The sequence below is a fragment of the Astatotilapia calliptera genome, chromosome 2 (assembly GCF_900246225.1).
Source record: "Astatotilapia calliptera chromosome 2, fAstCal1.2, whole genome shotgun sequence".
NCBI lineage: Eukaryota > Metazoa > Chordata > Actinopteri > Cichliformes > Cichlidae > Astatotilapia > Astatotilapia calliptera.
This window is the reverse complement of record NC_039303.1, coordinates 1,992,618-2,015,372: the sequence shown is the minus strand read 5'-3', so window position 1 is coordinate 2,015,372 and position 22,755 is coordinate 1,992,618. Positions and strand designations below refer to the sequence as shown.

The 22,755-nt window shown below is 42.2% G+C and overlaps 1 protein-coding gene across 4 annotated transcripts; it reads left to right on the top strand.

Moving 5' to 3' along the window:
* Positions 1-3,251: 3,251 nt before the first annotated feature.
* Positions 3,252-19,789, top strand: abhd18 (abhydrolase domain containing 18). 4 transcript variants are annotated; one of them, XM_026181673.1, is made up of 14 exons: positions 3,252-3,396; positions 5,377-5,485; positions 8,878-8,962; positions 9,046-9,146; positions 12,285-12,360; positions 13,495-13,579; positions 13,983-14,010; positions 14,394-14,532; positions 15,149-15,238; positions 15,735-15,836; positions 16,119-16,318; positions 16,858-16,991; positions 18,122-18,284; positions 18,860-19,789. In XM_026181673.1, the coding sequence occupies exons 2-14, from the start codon at positions 5,394-5,396 to the stop codon at positions 18,915-18,917; spliced, it is 1,353 nt and encodes a 450-aa protein (XP_026037458.1). In that variant the 5' UTR covers positions 3,252-3,396; positions 5,377-5,393; the 3' UTR covers positions 18,918-19,789. The 4 variants fall into 4 exon arrangements, with proteins under 4 accessions (XP_026037458.1, XP_026037477.1, XP_026037467.1 ...); XM_026181692.1 differs by lacking the exons at positions 13,495-13,579; positions 13,983-14,010 and having other exon boundaries at positions 14,386-14,532; XM_026181682.1 differs by lacking the exons at positions 13,495-13,579; positions 13,983-14,010 and having other exon boundaries at positions 14,374-14,532.
* Positions 19,790-22,755: the final 2,966 nt, after the last annotated feature.

Here is a 22,755-nt window from a genome sequence, read left to right as displayed (position 1 = left end):
AGGTTTGTTTTTCTTTACTCGAAGAGATCAAATTATTGGTGGGGACATGTCCCTTCCGTCCATGCCAAATCGACGCCCTTGCCCGAATCGATTCAATCCATGATTCGATTCGATTCGGGGAAATTTGGCCTCAGTCAGCAATATTATAATTTAGATCATGCATCTGTATAATGAAGACACTGGACTCAGCAGTTCGAGTGAAGTTCACCAACTTTACTTCGTTTCCCGGAAGTACCCCCCCCCCCCCCACACACACACACACACACACACACACAGCCTTATGGGTACAGTAGTCTCCCGCTACACCTCCTCCTTTTAGCTAAAGACACACTTCATAATGACTCACTCAGCTCACAAGAACAGGAGTGCAGAGCATTATCAAACGTTAAAATGATACACATCCCTCACTTGTTCACTTACATTTAAACGAAACACACAATTGTAAACATCTCTAACAGCCTAAGCCAGCTTTGAATAGGCCATGAATGGATGCCTTCAGAGAATTACACATCCAATCTTACAGGAGGTCTCACCACTCGACCAGATCTGGTAACAGTCCCTGTTGGTGTGAGGTGGCTCCTCTCCTTAGAAAACCCGTCTGTAGATCTGGGAGCACTGGCAGGTCCAACTACTGCTCCAGTGGTTCCTTCAGTAGTAATCCACACCTTCTGTCCTGACTCTGTCTGCGGTTGTAGTGTTTTGCCTGCTCACGCCTCCCCTCCTCATCCTTCCTGCGAAAAGCCTGTAGGTCGGACCACTTTGGCACCAGCTTCGCTGCAGCTTGTGGCAGAGAGGTACGCAGGTGTCTCCCCATGAACAACTGTGCCAGTGAGAGCCCATGTTCCAGTGGGGTGGCCCTGCACGCTAGCAGTGCTCTGCTGTAGTCACAGTCCTTTCAAGTCTTTAATGGTACGAACAGCACGTTCTGCCTCCCCGTTGGCTTGGGGGTACCTGGGGCTGCTCGTTTCATGTGTGAACTGGTACTCTTTAGCAAAGTGCTTGAACTGTTCTGATGAAACTTGCGGCCCGCTGTCCGATACCACAGTCTCGGCAACTGCATGTCTTGCAAAGGCCTCTTTTATAGCATTAATAGTGACCTCTGCTGTTGTGTGTCTCAGTTCAGCAAGTACCACGACCAGATTTGGTGTGTGGTAGTAACAGGCAAATGAACTTTTTTTTTTAATGATTTGAATATATATGAATGCTTGTGCATGAATACACAAACAATACACATATGCTTTCATGCTTTCAATTGTGTAATTTACGTGATCTAGGTCAGCGGTCTCCAACCTTTTTTGCGCCACGGACCGGTTTATGCCCGACAATATTTTCACGGACCGGCCTTTAAGGTGTCGCGGATAAATACAACAAAATAAAACTAGTACCGGTACCGAAAAAAAGAAGATTTATTCATAACACACTGAAAAGACCCAGGGAAACCGAGTAAACGATAAAAACGATAATAAATAAAATAACGCTGAAAACCGATAAAAACCCTGAAAACCAGACATTTCACACCTGAGCCTCAACTCTCGCGGCCCGGTACCAAACGACTCACGGACCGGTACCGGTCCGAGGCCCGGGGGTTGGGGACCGCTGATCTAGGTAGCTCTGTTTTGGAAGTTCAGTTCAAGCTAGAAATGTGTTTTGAAGTTTGTACGTGTTTTGTCTCTAGGGGCCACCACATATATTTATATATAAACATATATAAATAAAAATACTTTTTTTTTACATTAGTAATTCCTTTTGTGCATAATTTTATATTATTGTTAATAATAAATGAATTAAAGCAACAAAACAACCTGCAGAGCCGGTTCTCTAAAAAGAGCCGGAAATCCCATCACTACTGGACTCAGCACGTTCGGGTGAAGTTCACCAACTTTACTTCGTTTCCCGGAAGTACCCCCCCCCCCCCCCCACACACATACACACACACAGCCTTATGGGTACAGTAGTCTCCCGCTACAGCATCAGTACATTTCCACATTTTTATATCTATAAAAAGGAAGCTGACACTTGCCAGACTTTATCAGAGCTGTGAGCATCACAGCAGAGGCCTTTGTGTCAAAGTAGCTGAAGATAAAACACAGAAAAACATGAAGGTGATTTTCCTGTTCTGGGATTTTATAAAAATATTCTGCAGTAGATCAAAAAACGAAAGAAAACCATTAATCAGCATATGAACATTACCTGATGCTGCTGAAGTGAAGCAGAGCAAAGTTACAGCGGTTTGATTAGAGACACAGCTGAGTGTTTTGCAATTTTGCACAATTTTAAAAAGTTGAAATTTGTTCAGTATTGAACAGCAGAAATGAGGTTTTCTTTTCGGAAGTAAGTAAAAGTAAAAAAACAGCGGCCCACAGCGCTGCAAACAACGGTAGACTTGTGCGTAACAAGCAAGCGAATAATGCAGAAAACAGATTTTTAGACGGAAACTGTTGTTGAAGTACAGAGAGAGAGAGAGCTGTGCATGAAGTGTGGTGGAAGCAAAACAGCGAAAGTCAGAGTGAATTCATGACGATGCTGATCAAATGTGAAGCGCAGTTTGCTGCTTCTTTTGCTGCTGGTTTGGTGAATTTTGGTTGGAGAGAGATAAAACCTGCAGCTCAGAATCAGCGCAAAAAGGGCGCAAACACAAAGCGCGGGCCCGCCGAAACAGTGTCCGTGCCTGTGGGACATCTCACTGATCCTGATGCTGTTTACGTCTTTGTGCAGAATCCGTGTTTCTGCTCTCATTTACGGTTTTAGCTGTTTGGTGGTTGTTGAAATTTTGTGAGGTTTAACCTGAGATTCTGGCTTTTCGGGCAAAATAAATTTATAATAAAAAAGATGGATTCAGTTATTCGTCCCTCCTAAGCCAGGGGAGGAGCTGGAAGTGTGGCCAGTCAGCATGCTGCTTCTACCCGGCAGCCGTGTCTGTTGCTGCCACAAAAAACGGATATAAGAAATAAGGCAAGAAAGTAATTAACCCGCTGATGAAAATGGCTTGTAAAATATTCCGTTGTCGTCCGGGGAACAGTCGCTTATTTTTTATTTCATTTTATCGATAATAATAATAATGATCTTACAGATTTTTAAAAAAAATATTTCTATCTTTAAAAAGTCATGTTTGATACTCTGAACTAAACACGCGTCTTTTAAAATTCAATTTCTTCCGAAAATGTCTGAAAATGTGGCGAATCTAAAACTTGGAGCTTGTTCTGACAGGTTGTACCGTTAACAAACACCAGATAACGTGAAAACCGGTTAATCTGGAACACCGGAAGTTCCGACCGTTTTTTCCTTTAAATTGCGACCATTCCTCCCAGTAGCTTGACGAAGTCACGACATTTGCCTTCCTTAGCTCAACTAGCCGTGCGAGCAAAGCCAGAGATATACGTTCGGGTACAGACTGAGGTAGTGCTGTTGTTTCTCTCTGTGTTTGCATGGTTTGAAACTCGCTAATGAATGACTAAGGCGAAGTTTGCTAACTTACAGCTAGCAGCAAGTTGAAACGCGTGGCGGTGTCCGTCGTACAGCTGGTCTCTGCGTTATATTGTCAGCGTGTTGTTGTTATTACAGTTACTACCCACAGCGACCAGTGGAAGACGATATAGCGTTTTATGCTGTAACAAGGTGATGATTATGCATGGAAATGGAAATTACGAGTCACCCCGTCATTGTACCGCACATCACTGACAGCTTTGTTCTGATTTGTTTCTGTCATAAAACTAAAGCGCCGTCGTGATCCGAGTATGTGGAGGAAGTATTTCCTCTGAAGGCTCACTGTTAGAAATGTGCACTAATCAAGCTTTAGGTCAAGTCAGCCGCCAGACCTCCCTGACGACCTCTGCTCTTGTCAGTGTTGTCAAATCTCGCGAGAAGAGCTAGAGTTGAGAAGTCACATGAAATATATAAATTTGTTTATGTTCTTATATCTGCTCAGTTTCAAATGGCAATGCAACCAACCGGGGAAATATCACTTTATGAAGAGAAATGTGATACGTTTCATCAGAGTAGTGTAATGGGAGATCTGCATCATCCTTCAGATTACTCGGCAGCTCTGTTCTGTCACATCTTAAATGTACTCTGTTGGACTGAGATCTGCGCCCTATTCCAGGAAGATGGCTAAAAATGAGTCTGTTAACTGTGAGGTGGTGGCTGACAGACTATGTGAACGTAACATGCTCGCTGGCAGATTTTCTTCCTGACTTATCCCTTCCTGCTGCACCTCAACCAGCTCTCTGACACTCTTTCCTCATTCATAAAGTCACTGCCAAAGTGCACAGTTTGTTATTTTGTTATATCTGGTTTGCTTTTTTTGTACTTAACATAACTGCTTTTACAATAATTCACTCATATGGACAGAGACTTTAAGAATAAAATGTTTTGTCTCCATCTTTCTAACCCTGCCTCAGTAGATGATCATGCTTATGTCAGCCAGTTTTCCTGCAGTCGTCATTCATGCTGTAATCAGTCACACTGATTGAGAAAAGGTCTGTCACATTAGGGAACTGGCACATGTTTGAGTGAAGACTAGGCTGAAGTTATTTTAAGACTTAAGTGGGATGAAATGTGTTTCAGAGCGAGTTGTTAAATACAGGATGCTCAACTGTTTATGTTGAATTTGTTCACAAGTTAACATTCAGCCATTAAATGCTGGCAGAGTCTGAACCTCAATGTATTTTCCACTGAAAATATCCTAAATCAGTCTTGATTTTTCAAAAATGATTATTAACAATATAATAACCTGAATTAAAAGGTTTGAGCAGACATGGTTAGCTGTCTGTATATTCAAGGAGACATTAAAATAGGAATAAAAAACAGAATTAGGAGTGTTGGCAAAGCAGCTATGTAAGTGGTGCTCAAGCAGCTGTTCAGTGTTCCAGTGTTATTAGACCCCAACTAGTCCTAACTGATCTCAGGACAGTGAAAGCAGACCCATTGGCAGCTTGTCTCGCAGGTTGCTCTCCCATCAGTTTACTGTCATAGACCAGTGGTTTATCCATAATGTACATGCACAAACCACCAGAAAAACACTGCTGGCCTCTGAGCTTACTGAGCTCCAGCCGTTATCACTGTGAGAAAGACACGCTTTTAAAACAGATGCAAACTACTGTTTCCTGTGAGATTTGAAATTTCCTTTGTCTTCATGTATCCTCATCTTTACATTGGACATTCAAGCACTTCCTGCCTTGCTTGTCCTGACAGAACACGACTGACTCAAAGGAATCGGTGCTCGTAGAGCGACTCGTTTAACCTTTTTTGGGGGAGGTATATTGCTCAGTTGTCAAACAAAGATGTATTAGCATCTGACTTTTTTTTGTTATTTTCTGTTCTTAACAATCCTACAGGAAGTAAGCACTTTCAGAATAAAGCATGTCCTTCTCTTTGTAGATGCCAGGGGCTGGTCCATGGGTGTGAGCCGACTGGATGTATTCTACCGAAGGCTGCTCCTCACCAAACTCTTTATTGGGGGATGGGGGAAGCCCGAAGACCTCAAGAGGTATGAAGCATTTTGTCATGGCCCTTTCACATAGGACGGGGCATGCACTGCGCTCTGAAACCCAATGTTTTCTGTACGTGCACCAAACAATAACTGTTTCCCACCTGCGTTTAGCAAGTGCAGCTCAAGTGTCCTGTCGGGGAGTACTGCAGTTGTGCTAAATTCAACCACACAGTGAAGCCAACCACAGAAGAAAAGTTGATTCTTTGTGATATCAGAATCAGAAAGGGTTTTATTGCCAAATGTTGAGCAGGTTTACAACATTAGCAAATTGCTGCGGTACTTAGTGCAAACATACTGTCATAAATTACGCTTAAATAAACATAAAAATTAAAAGTGCTAAGTAGATAGATATATACATGAGTGCAGGTGGTGATCAGTGCCAAACATGGAATGATGCAGTGAACACAGCGTAGGGTCATGTGTTAGTGGTGGGAACAGTCGTACGTTTATTGTTCATGTGTCCAACAGCAGAGGGGAAGAAACTGTTCTTATGGCGAGAGGTTCTGGTGCGAATGGACCGGAGCCTCCTGCCTGAGGGGTGGAATTGTAGATGCCCACTTTACTCTACAGGGTGGGCCATTTCTATGGATACAGCGTAATAACATGGGAATGGTTGGTGATACTAAAGTCCTGTTTGTGGCACATCAGTATATGTGAGGGGGCAAACTCCTCAAGATGGGTGGTGACCATGGTGGCCATGTAGAAGTCGGCCATCTTGGATACAACTTTTGTTTTTTCAATAGGAAGAGGGCCATGTGACACATCAAACTTATTGGTAATGTCACAAGAAAAACAATGGTGTGCTTGGTTTCGACGTAACTTTATTCTTTCATGAGTTATTTGCAAGTTTCTGACCACTTATAAAATGTGTTCAATGTGCTGCCCATTGTGTTGGATTGTCAATGCAACCCTCTTCTCCCACTCTTCACACACTGATAACAACACCGCAGGAGAAATGCCAGCACAGGCATCCAGTATCCGTAGTTTCAGGTGCTGCACATCTCGTATCTTCACACCATAGACAATTGCCTTCAGATGACCCCAAAGATAAAAGTCTAAGGGGGTCAGATCGGGAGACCTTGGGGGCCATTCAACTGGCCCACGATGACCAATCCACTTTCCAGGAAACTGTTCATCTAGGAATGCTCGGACCTGGCACCCATAATGTGGTGGTGCACCATCTTGCTGGAAAAAGTCAGGGAACGTGCCAGCTTCAGTGCATAAAGAGGGAAACACATCATCATGTAGCAGTTTCAAATATCCAGTGGCCTTGAGGTTTCCATTGATGAAGAATGGACCCACTATCGTTGTTCCCCATATACCACACCAAACCATCACTTTTGTTGTTCCAACAGTCTTGGAGGGATCCATCCAGTGTGGGTTAGTGTCAGACCAATAGCGGTGGTTTTGTTTGTTAACACCATTCACATAGAAGTTTGTCTCATCGCTGAACAAAATCTTCTGCGTGAACTGAGGGTCCTGTTCCAGTTTTTGTTTTGCCCATTCTGCAAATTCTGTGGCCGATCTGGGTCATCCTCGCTGAGATGCTGCAGTAGCTGGAGTTTGTAAGGGTGCCATTTGTGAGTAGCTGATATCCGCCGAAGGGATGTTCAACTAATGCCACTCTCCAGTGACATGCGGCGAGTGCTACGCTGTGGGCTCTTGCTGAATGAAGCGAGGACAGCCACTGATGTTTCTTCATTAGTGACAGTTTTCTTGCATCCACATTTTGGCAAATCCAACACTGAACCAGTTTCACGAGCAAGCAGTTTGCTAACTGTAGCATGGGAGATGGGTGGTCTCGTAGGGGGTCTTGCATTGAAATCTGCTGCAATGACCCGGTTACTGCGTTCACCAGATATCAACACAATTTCGCTCCTCACGTGTTAACCTTCGACATGTCAATGGCTGTGAACAAAGAGAAACTTGTAAATAACTCATGAAAGAATAAAGTTACGTTGAAACCAAGCACACCATTGTTGTTCTTGTGACATTACCAATAAGTTTGATGTGTCACATGGCCCTCTCCCTATTGAAAAAACTAAAGTTGTATCCAAGATGGCCGACTTCTAAATGGCCACCATGGTCACCACCCATCTGGAGGAGTTTGCCCCTCACATATACTAATGTGCCACAAACAGGACTTTAATATCACCAACCATTCCCATGTTGTTACGCTGTATCCATATGAATGACCCACCCTGTACTCAGACTTTTCTGATTTAGTACTCAGGTCAGATGAAATCATTCTTTAAAGTTACAATAACGGATTACACAGCATTTGGGAATACATTAACTGACAGTATGTCTTGAAAAGTGTTTTAACTAAGTTTAAGGACATAATTCCTCCTCTGTCATGCTCTTCAGTACTGTGCACCACACAGTACCCAAACCCTCCACACAGGTTGATCATCTCGTTAATAGACTTACATCCTCACTGTGTACGACTCTGGATATGCTGACCCAAAAACAAAACCTCAAATCACAAGTACTTGACTCTCTTATGTCTTAAACACACATCGTAAAGCAGCTGACTCATAAGCTTGAGAAGAAATGGTGTCTTAGTAATTTAGAAGATCTTCATTCAGCCTGGAAAAAGAGTTTGTTGCTGTACAAACAGCCCTCTGCACAGCTAGGGCATTTTCCTGCTCATCACGCATTGAAGAACAACCCTGAGTTTCTCTGCAGTACTGTAGCTGATGACCAGTTAACTGCTTTACAGACACACAGCTGCTCTTTCAAGAGTTTTGGAAATTAAAAGGAAGGATTGGCCTATAATTAGCTAAGAGAGCTGGGAGGAGTAATGCACAGTTTAATTACTACCACCTTAAAGGTTTGTAGCCCATCAGTGGCATAGACTGATCATATTTAAGACTGAAGCATTAATTAATGGTAGTACTTATTTGGGCAGCTTAGAATTGAATCTAATAGACTTGATGGTTTGGAGGAAGTGATAGTTGAAGTTAACTCTGGATCAGTCAGTGTCAGTCTTATGTAAGGCAGCTGGGGTTGGTTCTTCAGTCAGTGATGAACAGGAAGGTGTCTTAGCTTTTTTTCTATAATTGTTGGTTTATCATTATTTTATATTGTTCTAGGCTAAATGATCTTCTAAATTAGTGAGACCCCCCAAGAGGGTCATGGACCCCCTCTTGATCCTCTACCCAATCACACGAGCCAAGGCGTGAAAACGGGTGTGGCTCACAATCAGCCAGGGTGAGGTCATTGTGAAACCCGGCCCCGCCCTATCATGTGATTTCCTAGAGCTAGTGGTGGTCGAGCTGCCTTCGCCCGCACTTCATCAGGTGGTAACCTCCAGCTTACAGTGAGCAGGTCGTGGATGAGATCAGCACGTCCTCAGCTGCAAACTGATGTGTCTGTTTGTTTTGTAGAATCTTTGAGTTTCGAAAGATAATTGGAGACAGAGAGAAGTGCAAGTCTCTGGTTCCTCAGGACTATCCCGTTTATATAAACAAGGTACATCATTTATTTCCTCTCTTTTCCTTCTTGTGCTGTTTTGTTTTTGTATTATTAGTTATTATTTGTGTGTTTGTGTGCAGACAGAGGAGCTTGCTGACTGTCATGTCCAAGAGGGCTTCTTTATCTCTCCTCTGGAGCATTTGGTTCCTGGGATCCTGCCACAAGAGGCTGTAAAGGCCAGGTACAAGAGGTGCTGTTGTTTGCCACTGCAATGAAAGGAGACAGAGAATAGACAGGAGAATGGGTTGTTTCCGAGTTTGATGCGGTGCTTTGTCCAGAGGGCCAAGTGGATGCTGGTTTAGGGTCTTTCAAACATACAGACGGGGTTTTAAAATAAAGTTATTCAGTTATTGTTTTAAACTTGAAACATTCATTGAATAACCTTTTTTTAATGAATATTTTCTGTTATAGTTACAGGAAAATAAGCTCAGGGTGGCAGACGCATGCAATGACCAGCTAGAGAAAGACGAGATAAAAACAGGAACAAGAAAATGATGCAACATAATGTTCGGTTTAGTTTTCCTTCTTTTCTCCAGCATTGTCACCCTCAGACTTCTTGAACTCGTGACACATATACCCTCTGTCACGTCTGAGGTTTTGCATATCAGCACATGGTTAAAAACATCTTGTTCTTACCAATTTTTCAAATCAGGTAAATACAACCTCAGATGTGCAGAAATTACAGCGTCGTTATTTATTTAACAAAAATTCAGCTGAAGCTGACCCTGCTGTGTAATGGTACCCAGCCATCCTCCTCATGGCTCCATTTTGTTATAATACCACTAACAGCTGACTGTGAAATCTATGGCAGCGACTCGTTGCACAGGTGACATCCTGTCACGGTGCTTTGGTGGAAGTCACTGAGCTCCTGAGAGCGACCCATTCTTGTTTATAGCAGCCGTAAATGGACTGGTTCTTATCTAGTGCTTATCTACTCTACCTGAGCACTTGAGGCGCTCTATAGGGGCGGGTTCCCAGACAGAGATTAAAGCTAGTCCTAGATTTAAACAGCCAATGCAGACTAACAGAAATCTGCTTCCTCAGTCACGGTATAAACAGTGCCAGACTAAGCCTATTCCTGACTAAACTACGCTTGTTTACTGGAGGGAGATCAGAGCTAGTCCAGGCATAAACTGAAGTTTAAATAGAACGTCCGAGCAGGCAGGTTTAACTTCAGAGTTCATGTTGTTTGGTGAATAACATGGGTTACTTGGAGAATCTCAGAGATGATCAATGAAAACCGTCTGCTAGACAAATTGCTGACAGAAGTCATCCACTGAAGCTTTTTGATGACATCAGTTTTCGAGCTCGTTTCGAATGCATAAAGTAAATGATGTGGAGATCACTTCATTTTGGAACCCAGTCTTTCGCCCAGTAAGTCCAGTAAGTCTCCAGGTGCTCTTAACTTTGTGTCTTTTGGCACCTTCCACAGAGAAGCTGGGGGTTTATGTGGGCTCGGTGAACCAACAGTGTCGTTCACTGTGTGCAGGACCATTTGTGGATTGAGAAGACAGAACATAAACTTCCCAGATGCTGAAACCTGAGTTAATTACAAGTTCTATGAATTTGGGAACTTTCCAGGAGTCATCGGCTGCATCAGTGGAACCACAAAACGTCGCTCCATCCCAGATGCTGAGCAATACAGGAATCCCAAGAACTGGTTTTCCATTAATGTCCAGGGTGTATGCACTCCCCAGTTACAGTTTTCAAATATTCTTTCATGTTTGAAAGGTGTCACTCATGATTCCTGGATTTTAACTCATCACTGTGTTTGGAAGAGGAGATGATCATTATTGTTGCTTGGTGACAGTGGGCGTGCTCAAAGTTTTTGTTTACACCACACCTGAATTACACCTGAGCAAAGGTGCTACAGCCATATGCACACTGGGAGTCTAGTGGAGCACGTTTGGAGGAGTCGTTTTCAGAGTGCACTTCGATTCACACCAAGAAGCTGCTGCATTGTCATTAATGCAACAGCTGCTCTTCATAACTGCCTGAACAGCATGGATGCCCAGACCCTCCAATACTAGACCTTCACTTCCAACAAACCACAGAGGAGGCCTGACAGAGGAACGTTTGCATTGTGCTGCTTTAAGTAGCAACTTTTGACTAGCACTGGTGTTTTAAATGTTCTTAACTCCTATACAAACAATAAGAGTGTTTCTGCAATTTGCCTTAATTTCTATTAAATAATTAAAGATAGAGCAGGGCGATATGACCAAAATATTTATCACGATATACATTTGAAAACTTGCCATAACGATATAACTGACGATATAATTGACACGAGACAAAATACTTTAAGACTCCACAACTTTATTAGTGCAAAAAACAAACAAACCCATCAATGTATTTTCACTTAAACAAGCAGCTTTTTTTAAGTGCATTAAAGTTATATAAACATTTAACAGTGCAAATGCAAATTCCTTGCTGACAGTTTAACCAAAAGGCATTTCCAGTGGAAACTGGCCGACACATCCTCAGCATAACCATGTATAACATCCACAAAACTTAAAAAGAGGTTATACACACACAATAAGGTAATATTATGTTGAAGCACAGTACGTATCACTCCGCGAGGCTCCGCCTACGATAGCCGTAATGCTCCGACAATCCATCAAGCGGTGCGGCTTGGTAGCTCAGCAAAGTCGCACTGAAACATTTGACAGATTTTCGAGCGCCGTGCACATAAAATCATGTCGAGGTCAGTAAACACAACCAGAGTTCATACATGAGGCACACGGGATTATAAGGGGCTCTGTCGACTTTCAGACAAATCAAAGGATTGATTTTAAGTGCGCCGTATTTTCCAAACAACACGGTAATAACGACGGCCCGCTAGCATGTGCTACCAAAAATAGTGCTTTGTTGTGTATCTGACGGACGAAAGCTAAACCAGTTCCACACCAGTGAAGCTGCAGCATTTTTACAAACCAGTTCTGGTTCATGTTTCATTCAACGATCCGCTTTCGCTCTTCTCATTCTGCGTCGCCGCCATGTGGGTATGTAAACAAAGGCACTGCGCATGCGCATTTTACCCACATTCTATCGCGATATTTCATTTTCTTATCGTTGCCCAACATTACACCGGTATTACCGTGAACGGTGTGATATGGCCCAGCCCTAATTAATGATATAGTTTAATGTGCCATGTTCTGCTCCATCTGAGGTTGTATTTGCTGAATTTGGAGCTAGCCACATGAGTCGTTAGGGCTGAAATGTAAGCTGTGTTTGTGCTGAAAATGTTTGAAGAGGATTTACTTATGCTGTGGGAATGCTGCCTGTAGACCTGCGGCTCTCATCGTTTGTGTTGTTCCAGGTTCCAGTTCATAGTTCCTAAGAGATGGCAGAAGAACAGACCAGTATGTATCCACTTAGCTGGGACTGGAGACCATGTAAGACTCTTACCTTTATTTTAATATGAATGTGCTCCCAGGCAGCCGCCACAGAACTCATAATGCTGAAACAAATACTTACAATACCAAACCAAAAAGCAGTGAATTGAAAGAATTTATATGACGTGTGCTCGTGATCATCAAATCACAAAATTAATATTTTCTGCAGCAAGACCGACTCACATGTCTTTATTTGCAGCAGCACTGTTATATATGTTCGTGTTGTTTACAGTTCTCTATCCTGTGTGCTTTGATAATGTCACTAACTGCAGCAGGCAGCGCTCACTGGATCCAAGGGGTCAAACTCCCTTCATGTGAATGCACACAGAGGAAGGAAGCCTTGTGTCAGCTGACACAAAGAAACCCAGCTTATGTCGTAGTGAGCCCCCGTGGTTCTAAAACGAGGTGATCCAAACCTCACGTGGCATTTTATCATTGAGTGGGTGAAAAACTACGTAGGCTTTAGCAGTTTGTTAGTCTGGAGCATTAAGGTGTCGATTAACACCAAGGAGGAAAGACCCAGCAGCCATCTGCCTCCACCGACTACAGTGAGCACAAAGGTGGAGGGGGATGATCTGTGTCTGCATCGATACACAGACCCCAGGACCACCCACTCCTCTGTATACCACAACATTAACTGAAATGTGAGGCTGTGTGTCCAGCAGCTGAAGCCTGACCACAGCTGGCTCATGCAGCAGAACAATGATCCCATCCACAGAAGCAAGTCTGTAACAGACGAGCTGAAATGACCCGTCACAGTCCAGACCCCGGATCAACTCCAGTCCTCTGACTTATAGAGAAGAGTGTCGTATGTTTAGTGCTGTTGTTCATTTGAGGTCATATTTGCATAATTATAGAAGCTGTTAGGGACCAGATGATTCCTCAGACCTAAGACTTGTGCTGTGTTTTTGACATTACTGCAAGAAATCCTCAGAAGTTGAGCAGCAGACTTGGTTCAAGGTCCAGATTTACTGTGAAGCAGAGAAACGCGTCAGACGAGAAGATTTAATAAATAAATGGTGTCAAAGTGTGTGGTTAACTCTGGAAACTGACCCCAACAATCTGTAGGATCCAGGAGCTGTGATGATGACCTTTGGAATGCTGTTTCTGTCCTTGTGTTTCTATGACCTGTAGTTTTTCTGGCGTCGGCGGACCCTGATGGCTCGGCCCATGATCAAAGAGGCAGGAATGGCGTCATTACTTCTGGAGAACCCTTATTATATCCTTCTGTTGTCTTCAACAACAACATCGTTTGTTGTTAACTTTCTTTCAAAGTAACTCACGACAAACATGGAAACTCAGTCAGCGAGTGTACAAACCAGTACGATGGCTGTCGCCGCTGCTGCTGATGAAACAAGCACATGACGAACATGCTGTGGAAAGTTCCCGTAATAACCTGTTTGTAAACAGAGTGTGCACTACCAGCCACCTGTTCAGACACATATTCATAGAGCACTTCTGTTACAGACGCACTTGGATGCATCGATTCACGATCCTGCCCGAGGACACTTGTAGATCAGAGGAGCTGGGAATCGATCCAGTGACCTGATTAGAAGACAGCTGTGTCATGTTGTTGTTTTTATTTAATGTCTGCTACGAACGTTCCTTGACTGATGCTTCACATGGTTATCGAAAACCCAGAGACCAACTGTAAGTTGACTTGATCGATTAAAACCAGTTTGGAAAATTTAGTCGATTTAAAAAAAGTGATTTTTAACTTTGTGACAAAGATTCTCATTTAGTTTTCATGTTTGCAACAAGAAGGAGAAAAGAGGCAGAAACATCTTCGATGTTTCCAAATCAGACTTATGGGCTGATTCAAACACCTGTTGGCTTTATTTACGTTTTAAATGCAAGGCTGTCGTTTTCAAGCATCGTTTGTTTCTAAACTGATTCATTTGACAAAGCGAGACTGTGTGAGACGCACTGAGCTGTTGGATGTTGTTATAGAAACAGACTTCACGGCTCGATTTTTCTCAAAGGTCAAATGAACGTATCGTAAATTGAATATAGATATCATTTGAGTGTTTTAGACGATCCAGTCTAAAAAATGTGTCGGACCTGTTTGTGATGGGCGGGGCTTTGATCCTGGAATCAACAGTCCTGCTTCGCTGGCTGGAGAGAGAAGGATACTGGCCCCTGGGAATGACGGGCATCTCTATGGGAGGATATGTGAGTCAAAGAAACTTGTCAAATAACATTTTACCACTAAATGTTTAGTTGTCGATCTTGTTATACGAGAGAGCAGCATCTTATTCCAACTTTGTTTTATTGATTTCAGCCACGACATACAAAGTTAGCAACAGCAAACCCCCATCCGAATTCTCCCCCTACCAGGTCCACACGAGACAAGACGCCGCAGAGATCCAGTCTCAACACCCATACACACAACAAGCATAACAAGAAGGACCAAACTAAACAAAAGGAGAAAAAAAATAAAGTAAAAATAAGATCAAATAAAAAAACACCAAACTTATGATGTCGCCTCGCTCAGTTCACTTCAGTCTCAGGAAGTAAAGTGATGGTGTCCACCAGTAAGAGACATGATTTCCAGGTTTTGTTACATTTCCTAATAAAACCTTTGAGAGAGAATCTAAGTTTAAGTTAAAGAGTACGTCCCCCACCCAATGGGCTCATGTTGGGGGTGGGGAAGCTTCCACTTCAACAGAACAAGCCTCCGAGTTCGTAAAGTGGGACAGAGCAGCATCTTGGTTTCATTTGGGGAAAGAAACTTGCAAGCCCAGTGTTATCTCTCTAAAGTGTGTCACTTGTGTGTCTTTGTGTCCAGATGGCGTCCCTGGCAGTGACCAACTGGCCCAAACCCATCCCTCTAATTCCCTGTTTGTCCTGGTCCACAGCCTCCAGTGTGTTCACCACGGTCAGGAGCAGTTCTACCTGCTGTACATCTATAAGGACACATTCACTTATTATTGCTTTCATACTGTTTCTGCCTGCAAAGCTGCTGTTACTGATCCAATACTAGTGTTAAATTCATGGTTCAGAGTCTGAGTGCAGCTGAAACTGGGAGTCAAATTGTTTCAGTTTGTCAAAATCAGATAAGACTGTTGATACTGAGTCTGGCTGAGCTGACATTTATTGATCTTTCAGGAGTTTATTTGTGGTGAAGACTTTAAAGTGGAATAAAATATTAATATATAAATTTTTTATAGCACTTTTTTGGGCGTGGTCGATTTGTGGCTCTAAGCCCGATAGTGTATGCATTTTTCTAGGACCCTCCAGGGGTTAAAGTTGTATGTTTATCTGCATTTTGATCATTTCTTGAGCAGGAGGAACAGTTAATGACTGAAAAGTGTGTGTGTGTGTGTGTGTGTGTGTGTGTGTGTGTGTGTGTGTGTGTGTGTGTGTGTGTGCAGGGTGTGCTGAGTAAAGCAGTGAACTGGACACAGCTGGAGAAGCAATATGCAATTAATTCACGGTATGAAGAGGAGATCATCAAGCTGCTGGAGTACTGTGGGGTAAGTGTTCCTGCAGTTTCACAGGAGTACAGAATATTACTCGGATTACTTTCACAACTGTACGAGTACAACTGACTGGAGAAAGTACCCGTGTCTTCCTTTCATCACTCCCTCTGCACACACTAATACGCTGGTAAAATGTTTTTTGCAAAGATTGAATTTTTCTTTGTTTACTAAAAGAAGAAGTTAAGTGTGAAACTGTGCTTGTTGTGTTTTTGGTCTTGTGTCATACGTGTAACACATGCATGACTACATCTTTTGCTGCGTGTCCACTGCTGGTAGGCTGATTCCTTTAAGATGGGTCCCAAACTTGTAACGAATGTGGACGAGCATTTCCACGAGCTGTCTGAAGACCACAAACTGTCAGTGAGCCAGTGCAGCAGAGTGGACGGAGGACGTGACTGTGGTGGGGCCACAGACGGAGCAGAGCATCTGTTGTCACTGGGGAGCAGTGTTGGAGCAAGCTTCGAAACTCTGCCAACGTGAGTGTTCGATCACTACACCTGCTGATGCGTTGGAATGTTTATAACATTTGAAACTCGTGTGTAATCACACATTAATGCTGCATTGTAAGAGTACAGGTGTTTTAAGACTTGCTGTCGAACATCTGGTTGAGCATCTGTTGCATGTTTCAAACAGTGCACAGTAACATGCAATTTTCCATCAGTATAAACCTGTTATGGTTACAGTATCAACAAACATGGACGTCCAGTATCGTGCAAAAGTCTTGAGCCATTTCCATTTTCCTGTTTTGCTAGGAAAATGTGAAAAAGGGTCAGACATGTGAAATGCATTAACTTAATAGTATACAGTGCACTGTAGTATACAGTGGGGAAAATAATAACTTGATCAAGTGTGCCAAGCTTCTGCAGGCAGGTTCCACAGCCACAAACATTTGACCGAAGGATGCAAAGAAGCTGTGAAAGTAATATCGATAATGGAATAAGAATAAGCAAGTCTTATCCCCAGTGAGAATGTTTCATTATTAAGGGACATAAAACCGTTTCTTCTGTCTCCTCAGAGCTCTTGGTGGATATAACGCACACGGGAGAAGGACGGATCCCGCCGAATGTTGTCGTCCATCTTTACACAAAGAATCTATAAGTTTCATGAAGGCAGTGATGGATGAGTGCACACACATGGCCAACTTCTCTGGTGAGTGCTGCAGTGAATGATTACACCTCTGCTTAAAGAAGAACAAGCGAAGAATCACAACACTGAATTAATCCCTGTGGTCAGAGTTGCTCCCGGACATGAAGAACAGTAACTGGATAATACAACATATTACAAAGTTACAAAATATATATACAAGTATATTCTACACATGCCAGTATATAACACAAATGTATATGGTTGTTGTCAGCAGCACATCACAGCCGTCAGAAATGGTTTTGACCAATAAGGTTGCAGGTGGTGTCGTTACAGTTGGCGGTGATACTAAAGAGCTGATGCTGTGATAAAAGCGTTGGCTGCTGACGTTTGATGAATTGAAGGTCGTGATGGTCATACTGGTTTGTTTGTTGCCATTAAAGTGTGGATACTGGAGCATGGCACAATGAGTGAGACTACTGACGCCAAAACAGAAAGATGGACAATGACACCACGAAGGCGTTGGCTTGTAAAATTGAAACCGTATAGAAGGAATATCAGCCAAGTGTGGAAAGAATTAAGAGACTCGCAACAAGCTGATGAAAAACGATGTTCTCCTCAGATCAGAGAAACTCAGCACCGTCTTTTTCGCACCTGTAGAGCCTTTGTTTAATCTGCTTTTACACAGGAAGTGTCAGTTTTCTGCTCGTTGCTAAAATAGAGACTTGTCCCACCTGTGTCCTCGCTCCTTGGGCCGTATGTAGACAGTTCCTTACGAGCTCTTTTGTCTCTGTTACTTGAACAGTACACAATCTCCAGCGTGATTATTTTTACTTTTAATATTGTGTTCAAAGGATTTATTGAATGTTTGATACTGATACACCATCAAAAGGCACAGAAGATCAGTTCTGCTGCTGAATGAACAACGCAGGGATTGTAATCATTCTCCAGGATTGTCATTGTGAAGCTAGAACACTGTGAGGGAAATAGGATGAGCTTCGTCCTGGCTCATACAAGAAGGTGTGAGAGGAGGCACAGGTCACTGCAGAGGACCCAGCTGATCTTCAGTCATGTTTAACAGCTCACTGTTCCTGCTGTGTCTACCACCCTCTTCTGGCAGAAAAGATTTGCATGTGTTTTGCACAAAAGTGAAAGAATGTTGTGTAGATGTCCCTGTGTTTCCCTCTCTGCTGCAGTTCCTGTAGATACCAGTCTCATCGTTGTCGTCCAGGCCAAAGAGGATGCATATGTGCCCCGAACAGGAGTCCTGAGTCTGCAGGAGATCTGGCCAGGCTGTGAAGTCAGATATCTGAGAGGAGGACACATCAGTGCATACCTATTTAAACAGAATATATTCAGGTAAAGTTATAGTGTCGAAAATGATCCAAAAGATGTTTTTTAAGTTTCTCATTTATGCCTAATTAAACTATACTCACACAAAAACATGCTAAATCTGAGAACACACACAATCCATATTTATCTGCTCTATTCTACAAGCTCTAGTTTTGAAACGTTGCTGTTTTATAGCAGAAAGTTGACATTAGTAACAATACAATGAGCGTCATGGACCAGAGCGTCCTTCATTATGAATATGAATTTAGACTAGATGTCAATGCCTGAATGATGTCTCCACTGTACCAAATATGACGTCAAATTCAAAGAAAGTCTAGAAATTGTTCACAGGAGCCAAAGTTGTTTGTAGAAGTGTCACAGCTGCACTTCCTGGTTCAGGCGTGGTACATATAGACAGATAACTGGCTGTGGACGGTTTAACATGTCTGAGAATGTTCGTTAAACTGTGGCTGTTGTCTGGTTAATCTGATGTTAGAGTTGGGCCACCCTCACAGTATTTCACACATTTCATCATTTTTACGTATATGATTTGTTTGTCATGGACAGCTTTGCTACGTTAACGTTACCTGTTTCATTTCCAGACAGGCCATATATGATGCCTTTGACAGATTCTGCGTGAAGTATCCCAACCTGCACTAGCCACTGGAGCCAGGCTGGACGTTTGCCTTCACCACTCTCAGTGTGGCAGCTGAGATCTTTCCTTGTGAGGCACGTGTGACATTTACAGGGTAGCCTCAGAGAAGGTGGAGCTGAGCACGCCTCTTCCTGTTTGTATAAGCGTGTGTGATCTAGGTGTGCGACAAACCTCGCCGTGCATAACTGAAACTGTAGCAGTTTAAAATGTTGTTATGTGCTGTGAAAGAAACATCCGGGTGTCTAGCTTCAGTTTGATAACTGCTGGTGATCATTGATAGCACTGTGTGCAGCTTTTATTGCTCCTGTATCACCAGGCTGCAGGTGTCCTGCTGTTTTCCACTTCTCTTCCTTATCTGACACAACCTTGGATGTGATACTCGAGCCCGAGCCATTCCATATGAAATCACAGAGCTTCCTCAGAACTGACCAGTTTATGTTGGACTGACTTTAGCATATTTGATGAAACCATGAAAGATTCTTACTGAAATTGTTACGGTTGTACAGGTCCCTGAAATTCTTAGGAGCTGGTTGAAATCTGGCTCTTTTTTATTTTGATGCTGACGCTTAAATGTTCGATGATCACATGAACTTTTCTGGGCTGAAAGAAACATTGAGTACGAGATGTGGGATAAAACACCGGGGGGACGCCGCTCGATCGCTTCTCCCTGGAATGTTGTCCTGATGTCACATGAATCAAATTTAAAGGAGGCTGAAGTAAATGTTAAATCCCAACAAAGTTTGATGATAATGAAAGTCGAAGCTTTGTCCTGTGTCCACTGTGACTGGTGCACTTTGAGGTTAACTGGCTTCACTGTGTTTGCTGTGCTGCTCACATGTAAAGTGGAAACAAATAAATCTCCTTTCTGACAGTTTCAGCACATTTCTTCTTCTCTTAGCTGCTCCTGTCTGTATGTTTCAGCCTGTATTTCTGTAAGAACTATAACAGTGTGGACAGCAGGACCCTATGATTGTCTGTTATTAACAGTATTGAGTCTGAACTCTGTGGGAAGAACATTGTTATTCAATATTTAACCCCAGTGCGTGCATTATGATAGAAATGGACAATGAACAGGATGCTGGACGCTCCTTAGAGGCACAGGCTGACACTCGATGATGTCTCAGACAAATCTGTGCTATGGCAACAAAGATCGGCATCATTCACTTTCAAATCAGCACATTTTTGGAACATTTCCTCCGATTTCAATGTCTGAAAAAGGACTAAAAGTGGGTGGAGGGACCATTTTAAAAACATATATAAAAGTATTTAAAGCAGAAAATTCACATTGTTATGAATATAAACATTTTCTACCGTATAATTTTCCTACCATGTTGGAGCAGGAGGGTGGGTGACCCACCATCCTGTATTTGGACCTACTACATCAGAGCATCTGCGTTAAAATAGTGATGTCGCTCTATAATGAGTGACTTTGAGTTTAGTGAAAGAAATGTTCATTGTGTGGATGCTTTAAGCATCCACACTATTGAGTTCCTCTTGGGACTTCCGTACACTTTTTGGCACTTAACTACTTCCACAATTTTCAGCCGATTTTCACCGTTCAAATTTTAAAATATTCTGCTATTTCTGCTAATTCCTGCTATGTCTTTTGGTATTTTTCACTATTATACTTTTTAAAATATTAAGCTTAATTTGTCCCATTGAAATGAATGGGAAACTTCTGCAATTCTGCTAAAATTTGCTTGTTTCTGAAACTTAACTACTTCCTCATATTTTCACGTAGAACAACCATTCAAACTTTAAAATGTTCTCAAATTATTGGGCTATTCAGGTATGATTCAGCTTTTTCAAATCTTTTACCTTTATGCCTCTTAAAGTTTTCAGTTGCAAAATTGTGATTTTTCACAAAATACATGCGTTGTTATGGTTGCTATGCACTTGGCTTCCAGTGTGCCACTGAAGGTTTTGCAGTCTTCTCTTCATGTCCGAACAACTTGTTGCTACTTGCTCAATCTTCACTCAACTTCCACAAATTATACATCAAAACGTAGGTATTTTTGCTGGGTTTCCGAAAATGGTCATTTGTTTGAGGGGAGTCGTCATTATGAGAAATAGACTGCAAAAATCCTGTGTCTCTCTGTGCTGCATGCACCTGTTTTGGCGGGAAAAAGTGCACAGGCTCTCTGATTGGTGGATTCAAATTCAGCAGCTCCAAGGCTGCTTGACTGAGCTAGAAACTTACTTCTCTGTGTGTGTGTGTGTGTGAGTGTGTGTGTGTGTGAGAGAGAGAGAGAGAGAGAGAGAGAGCCTTTTTATGGGATGATCTCATTGTAAGATTCAAATTCAATATATTTAGACTGGTTGACTGAATTGGATCTTGTGTGTGTCTCTCTCTGTGCATGTGTGTTTCCATATGTGTCCATATTTGTGATTGTGTGGCTGTTATATTTTTTTTTTGCCAATTTTTTTCATTTAACAAGTATATTTGAGGGACCCTCAGCATGTTCAGCATTTTTTCAGCTGTCCATTTTGCTTTTCCAATTTTTCTGTTTAAGTTATTACTATTGTGCTAAATCATACTATTTCTGCTATTTTATAAGATTTGTGCTAAATATAGTATTTCTGTCAAATTATAGTATTTGTGCTAAAACATAGTATTGATTTAAAATTACAATATTCATAGTTCATCACAGTGTCTCTGGTAAATCACAATATTTCTGCTCTGTTGTACTATTTTTCTAAATCATAGTGTTTCTGTAATGTTTAAGTATTTTTGGCTAAATATATTCTTTCTGTTATCTTATACTATTTCTCCTAAATACTTGTATTTTTGAGAAGTTATCATGTTTCTGGTAAGTTACAATATTTCTGCTAAGTTCTGCTATGCTATTATATTTCTGCCAAGTATTATGTTTCCTCTAAGATATTGCAGTTCTGCTAAGTTATTCCATTTTAGCAAAGTTCCTTTGCTTCTGCAAAGTTTGTACAATTTCTGCAACTTTTCAGCTTTTTCAGCTAGTTTTTGCATACAGCTTCAGCTTTAAAGCATCCACACTGCATTTTCGCAGGAAATGCAAATCTTTCTAGTTCTAATTGTAATTATGAACTATGTGCAGATATTCTTGATGCCATTACAACTGCTGAGCAGTACAGGCAATGTTTAAATCGCCACACCTCACTGGAAGTGTTTTATTTGTGTTTTCTTTTAAGTGCTTCACATGTTAACTGTGTTGTGTTTCATACATGACTTCTGTTGTTTTGTTTCTTAGAGTTCTCATTTCTACACTGTGAAGCCTGCATCAGCATTAAAGGATTTCTTCAGCCTGCTCGAGCTGCAGGTCCTTGCTTGGCAATAATAATCTTATGGTCGCTGATAACGCCCGATCGCTGTGTGTGCAGTTTCTTTCTCACAGCTCATCACTGGAGTGAATACTCACTCACTACTTAAGTGCATGGACGGGTGTTTATGTGTATCATAGATTTCAGTTATAAACCACAGACTCGTTTATAATGAAGCAGCTTCTCTGGTTGAATCCTGTCATCCTCCTGAGGTATCAGATTTCTCCAGAGAGCCGCTGTCTTACAGCCTCCGACTACCTACGTGGTCTCCGTTAGGGGGGGCAGAAGAGGCCCCAGCCCTCCATGCACCAACAATCTGCAACAGCTGATCCCGGGAAACACAGACGTTCCCAGCATAGAGACAGAATCTGTCCACTGTGATCTTAGTGTGTGCAGTACTGCAGATTGTGGGATAGATGTGATACCAAGTAAATGTATGGCCAGTATTGCTGATACTTTTAATCTATAAAAACAGCTTATGCAGGGGAGAGCAGTGTATCATAACTTATGACATGAATCATAAGTTTGCAACTTCTGCAGACGTTT